This window comes from Balaenoptera acutorostrata, chromosome 11 (assembly GCF_949987535.1).
Source record: "Balaenoptera acutorostrata chromosome 11, mBalAcu1.1, whole genome shotgun sequence".
In the NCBI taxonomy this organism is placed as follows: Eukaryota; Metazoa; Chordata; class Mammalia; order Artiodactyla; family Balaenopteridae; genus Balaenoptera; species Balaenoptera acutorostrata.
Genome location: NC_080074.1, coordinates 60606852 through 60612855, shown reverse-complemented (window position 1 = coordinate 60612855; position 6004 = coordinate 60606852). Strand labels below are relative to the sequence as shown.

Here is a 6004-nt window from a genome sequence, read left to right as displayed (position 1 = left end):
CAAGCGGCCAACGAGGAGAGTGGAAGGCTAGCCAGGCCTCCGCTCTAGACCGGAAGTCTTTATGGTCCCAGCGAGAACTAGATAGCCATTTGGGAGGGAGAGCTCTATGTTCTTCCCAGCGTGAACGTCAGCTGCAGAGCAGGAGGTCGACTCTCCCGGAACGCGAGACTTCGCTTTGGAGGGGTGCACGTGTTCGTGCCCTAAAGCTGATGCGGCTTGCTGCGAGATCGTCTCTAGGAGGCTGGCCTGCAGTGACCTGCCGTCTCCCCGGTCCCTCTCCCGTTTCCAGAGCCGTGGTCAGCATCCCGGAGCCTCCCGATCTTATGACTCATGGTCATGGGAGTGGATATGTAGTCAACAGGCGACCACGGGGTGGGGAACGGGGGAGTGTCTGACCGGACAACTTTGATCTAGGGTTGCCCGCCTCTCTCCCAGTCGCACTCCTGACATCTTTACGTCGGCCTTGCAAACACTTGTACAGTTCCCTGAAACACCTAAGAGGAGAGGAGGGAGATAAAATGTCCCTCTTCCCGGGTTGTGGTTTGATTTCCTTAGGGTACAGCACCATGGCTGGGGGTGTGGGCGGGAGAGAACTTGAGCTCCGAGGAAAGTCAAGGTGGAGCCTAAAGGCCTCTAGGAGAAGGTAAGGGATTGATTAAGCAAACCAAGGCATTACAATTACATGGCCTCTTAGGCTAATCTGATAGTAAGCAGTATTTGATATGGATATTCGCTAAGCAAATGGTAATGCACATGTACGTATATTGTTTATATATATTTGGTTTATAGGCAACATTACAGAGCTAGCTGCCTTTTGTTGACTATGTAACAAGTCTCAAAGGGAACTAAAGGTTTCAAACTGTGAGAGAGTCTAATGCAAATGTTGCTTTCGGTGCCCCAGATTCCATTACTTCCAAAGGGGGAGGGGGTGAGTCTGCCTGTTGTCTGTCTCTGCTCTGAATGCTGCTTTTTCCAGAGATCTTGACCAAGCTGGATAGTGCATTAAAGTCGAGGACCCCAAATCAGGAATAAAGATGAGAGTTAAAGCAGTTGGAGAAGAGGAGGAAACTGCCTGCTGTGTGCTAGACACAGCTTCTTATATAACTTCGTTTTCTCGTCTGCAAAATGGAATCACATATTGAAGAACTGTCGAGAAAAGAAGTGATGAGCTGGGTTTCATACTTTTGTCCGCCGGATTCCAAAAACCTTTGGTCCTTTTTCCACTGGGTCACTTCTGGGAGAAACAAATCTTAGAGCTTTCTCTTAGTGCATTCTCCTAGTCAAGTGGAGGAAAATTGGTACCTGAGACGCCCCCTGGTGGTCCACGTGTTTTCTTGCGCAGCCAACCCTCTCCCGGGCTCCTTTAATACCTAAAATCCCACCCGCTTCGAGGCGCTTGAATCTCGGATCGCGATTGGCCGGGTGGGGACTGGAGGCGGGACGCGGGGAGGGGGGAGGGGGAGCCGGGGCGGTGCTGATTGGCTGGAGGAGGCCCGCCGGGGGAAACTTCCGGGAGTGTTCACACTCTAGCGTTCCATTGGTCCGCATCCGGCGGCGGCGGGGCCTTTGGCTCCCCCTGCGGGCGGCTCAGTGGCGTGCACTGTACGGCGGGCTGGCTGGGTGGGTAGTGGGCTGCGGGTCGGGGAGAGGATGCACCGAGTACCCGGTTGTCCAGATGAGGGTTCGGGAGGGTTTGGCGAGTGAGATTCCATTCCTTGACTTCGCACCAGGTTCCCTGCCCCCGTCTCCGTAGGCTTCCCTACGTCGGGGCTTGATACTGAAAGAGCATCCCGGGAGGGGGGCTTCCAGCCCGGAAGCAGTCTATCCAGAGACCCCCCGAATTCTGATCTTGAAGTTGGAAGCCCCTGGGGAAGTTCGTTTCTACCCTTTTAGAAGAGTTAGAGGGTTTGAAGCTGCCTGATCCCCGCCTAGTGTGACAGGTAGGCCTTGCGAAGTGGACATGGGGGCGAAGGCTCCAAGCGTTGAACCTTCGTCCCCTTTTCCCCCTTCTAGTGGGGTGCTGAGGCTCGGGCAGCATGACGACGGAGACCTTCGTGAAGGATATCAAGCCCGGGCTCAAGAACCTGAACCTCATCTTCATTGTGCTGGAAACAGGTGGCTCTGCTGGCGCGGTGGGCCCCCTGCGCGCATTCTCGGGGTTGGGGCCCAGGAGGGGGGGAACATCACCTCCGTTCTTAACTTGCACCCGGCATGGCAGGGCGCACCACAAGACTGCTCACGCCCTGTCTCTCTCCTAGCCCCCACCCGGAGAGTTGCAGTGTAGGGTAGATGGATGGAACTCTTGCCAGATCCAAGCCTCCAGTGCCTCTTGGGCCTCTTCCCACTCAGGGCACTCTCCATGGTGCTGGCCCCTCCCTCACCTGCCCCAGGGATTTGACTTTGCCCTGTTTGTACACCTTTTTCCTCACTCCACCAATATCTAGACCTCATCCCTCTGATCACCACCACCCCCATTTATTTGACCATCCACCCCCCAACCCCATTGTTCTGTTCCCTCCAGGCCGAGTGACCAAGACAAAGGACGGGCACGAGGTTCGGACCTGCAAAGTGGCAGACAAAACTGGCAGCATCAATATCTCCGTCTGGGACGATGTGGGCAACCTGATCCAGCCTGGGGATATTATCCGGCTCACCAAAGGGTAAGCCATCAGGTGACTTTTGGCTATTCAAGGGCAGTAGCGGGGCGGGGGCGATTAACAGTCCCTGTAACTCTGAATCCTGCTTTTTGTGACCCCACAGGTACGCTTCAGTGTTCAAAGGTTGTCTGACATTGTACACTGGCCGTGGGGGTGATCTTCAGAAGATTGGAGAGTAAGTGCTGTCTTGGAGCTGGGGATGTAGAAGCACCAGGCCAAGGAGAGAAGTTTGAGGTTTGCAAGGAGACAGCATAAGGGTGTGCATTCCCTGTCCTGTACCTGGACCTTTCTGAGGTTTCCAGAGTAGCCTAGAGGTTGGGCCTGAGGCTTTGCCACTTTCTCCCCTTGCAGATTCTGTATGGTTTATTCTGAGGTTCCTAACTTCAGTGAGCCGAATCCAGAATACAGTGCCCAGCAGGCACCCAACAAGACGGTGAGCCCCATGGCTGTGATGTGTGGAAGGAGGGCAGGTCAGGCCAAGAAGCATGATAGGGAGTAAGGTCTGAATGTGTCATTTGTGCCTTCAGGTGCAGAACGACAGCAGCCCTACGGCTCCTCAGCCTACCACCGGACCCCCTGCCACTTCTCCAGGTAAACCTGTTCCTTCCATCCACTGGTCCTCCTAGTTCTAATCTCCCCAACCTGGAAAGATGCATTGCCCTCATCCCTTTTCCAAATCTCTCTTCTCTCAATATATCCTCTTGCACCCAATTCTCCCAGTTCTTTTGCAAGTCCCTGGGGTGAAAAGATTTGGGGCCATGTTTCTATCACTGATAGAGCTTCCTTTTGCCACTACCACTCAAAGGCAAAAATGAGAGCAGTTTCTCCACAAAGACTGCCCTCTTTCATTCTAGCTTGTTCCTCTCTGCTTCTTCTCCGGCAGAACCTTGCTTTTTTTCCCCTTGCCTATTTTGATTCATTATCAGTTCTGATATACTGTTACTTACAGGACTCAGCATGGAGTCTTTAAGCACTAAATAGTTCCCCTTTAGGGTTGCCACTTTCTTGAAAACTAAAGGCCCTGCTTCTAGGCCTTGGCCCTCAGGATTATGGTTCTTCCAACTCAGAAGCCCCTGCTTTTGGTCTCTTGAGGAATTTGGCTTACTGCAGATCATCAGCTTTTGATAAGAATCACTCACCAACATCATTTCCTTCGTCTCCTGGCTTCTCCTTAGGAACCTGGTTTTTACTGCTCTTTTCTCCTTCTGGGTCATCTCGCAGCTGACCCTACCACTCCTGGGTGTTTGTCTCTCTCTTGCCTCTGATCCATGCCTTATGTTTCTCCCTGTGACACTAGGCTTCAGCCTTCCTCTACCCTTCCTCAGTCTGTGTCTGCATCCCCAGTTACCATGGTTTCCAAAATTGTCTGTGTCAGAACCACTCAGGGTCATGGTGTTTTTTAGAAACACCGTGAAATAACAACATTTAATTCCACCACAAAAAGTAGCATCCATGTTTTCAACTGAAAATATGACTATTACATATTCTCAGGTCTCCATAACTCCATAATTTATAAAAATATTTTAAATAAGGTACACTTAAGCCTGTTTGTCCCCAATATTCATTTGCCAGATGTTTATTCGCTTTGTCATCTGCTAACAGGTACAGAAGGTTTTTTTAAAAACGTGTGGCATAAAAATGATGACTTTCTACATACTCCTCATTTTTTCTGTGAATTAAGGAAAGGGCTTTATTCTTCCATTTTGGCTGCAGATATCTTAGTCTGATGGAGCAGAAGGATTCAGCAGGGATATGGTTAGGGTTCATGACGCCCTGTGTATGTGAGAGGCAGGCCTCTGCCTTCATTTAACAAGCATTTATAGATGAGGAATGCCAAGGAAAAAACATAGCACTTGCCTTGAGGAGCTTGCAGTCCATGAAGGAAATAGTCCCACAGACAACAGTTGTAACACACTGTGGTAAGTGTGGTGATAATGATTTGCACAGCTAAAGTAGTTCAAGGAAACCATCAAACACTGAAAATATACACAAAAATGTTGTCTTTTATCTTGGGGGCGTGAGAGTATGTATAATAGTTTTTTTGCTTACTCTGTGAGAGTATGTATAATAGTGTTTTTGCTTATTCTTATTTCTATTTTCCCAAATGAACATGTATCATTGTGATACACACCACACTTTTTTCTTTCTTTCTTTCTTTCTTTTTAAGATTCTTCTTACATTTTAAGGTAGAAACTTCAGGCTTTTCCTTTCCCGATGCTTCTCCAGTTTTACAGTCACTTTTGGTCAAGGGATCTTTTGTCGGTGGTCCTTGAGCCTAGAACTAAACAGCTAATTCTAGATCTGACTCCTAATGATACAGAGATGGATAAAAGAGAAAAAAAAATATCGGGAATTCCCCACAGTCCAGTGGTCAGGACTCCGCGCTTTCACGGCCAAGGGCCCAGGTTCAATCTCTGGTTTGGGGAACTAAGATCCCACAAACTGCGTGGCGCAGCCAAAAAAAAAAAAAAATTAAAAAAAAAAAAAAAGAAAGAAAAAATATCATACGACAGTTCATGTAGCAACTGCCAAAATGATGATTGCATCTTCTCTGGGGCCCCATTCCTACAACTCACATTCTTTGCACTTGGTCCCACGGCATCAATGTGCAGTTGTGCTTGGCAGAGACTGTGCTGCCTGCTGGGGCTGGAGGGAGGCCTTGAGGATGGATGCCTGCCTACCTTAGTTCTCTAATTCCGGTTTTTCTTCCCCTTCTCCCACAACTAGCCTCTGAGAGCCAGAATGGGAATGGACTGAGCACCCCACCAGGTCCTGGTGGTGGCCCACACCCCCCTCACACTCCCTCCCACCCCCCCACCCCCCGAATTACCCGAAGCCAGCCCAACCACACGCCTGCCGGCCCTCCTGGCCCCTCCAGCAACCCTGTCAGTAATGGCAAAGAAACCCGGAGGAGCAGCAAGAGATAGCAAGACATTCTTCCTCCCCGCCACCAGTCACAACCCAGGTGTCTGCTAGAGAACACAGCTTTCTACCGGGCTGCTGGCTTTGGGGGGCAGGGGGTGTGTAGGAGTATTTTAGCCACTAAACTTCACTGGAGGGGTGGTGAGCAGTGGCCTTATCCGCCCTCAGCCCATCCTCCCCTCCTTGTCAGCTGAAGAGGCCTGTCCCCTGGGAGTCCGGGCCCTCTGCCTCCCCTCCCTCCTCTTTAGAAATGACGGTTACAGTCTGTTTCTTGTGTGTGAGATGTGGAAGTTTAATTGAATCCCTCCTTCCTAATAAATGTTACCACTCTGTACTGGACTCCTTTGCTCTCTGTGGGAAAATGAAGAGGTCGGCAGCTGGGCATTTGGGAGAGTGGGGTGTCCCTAGGAGGTGGAGGGGAGATA

The 6004-nt window shown here is 50.5% G+C and overlaps 1 protein-coding gene across 6 annotated transcripts; it reads left to right on the top strand.

Annotated features, from left to right (window-relative positions):
* Positions 1-107: 107 nt before the first annotated feature.
* Positions 108-5918, top strand: NABP2 (nucleic acid binding protein 2). Of its 6 annotated transcripts, none has more exons than XM_007179573.3 (7): positions 108-296; positions 2014-2115; positions 2522-2660; positions 2761-2832; positions 3009-3090; positions 3185-3248; positions 5385-5918. In XM_007179573.3, exons 2-7 carry the CDS (start codon positions 2037-2039, stop codon positions 5582-5584), a joined length of 636 nt encoding a protein of 211 aa, XP_007179635.2. In that variant the 5' UTR covers positions 108-296; positions 2014-2036; the 3' UTR covers positions 5585-5918. The 6 variants fall into 6 exon arrangements, with proteins under 6 accessions (XP_007179635.2, XP_007179636.2, XP_007179634.2 ...); XM_007179574.3 differs by lacking the exon at positions 108-296 and adding an exon at positions 398-643; XM_007179572.3 differs by lacking the exon at positions 108-296 and adding an exon at positions 1470-1620.
* Positions 5919-6004: the final 86 nt, after the last annotated feature.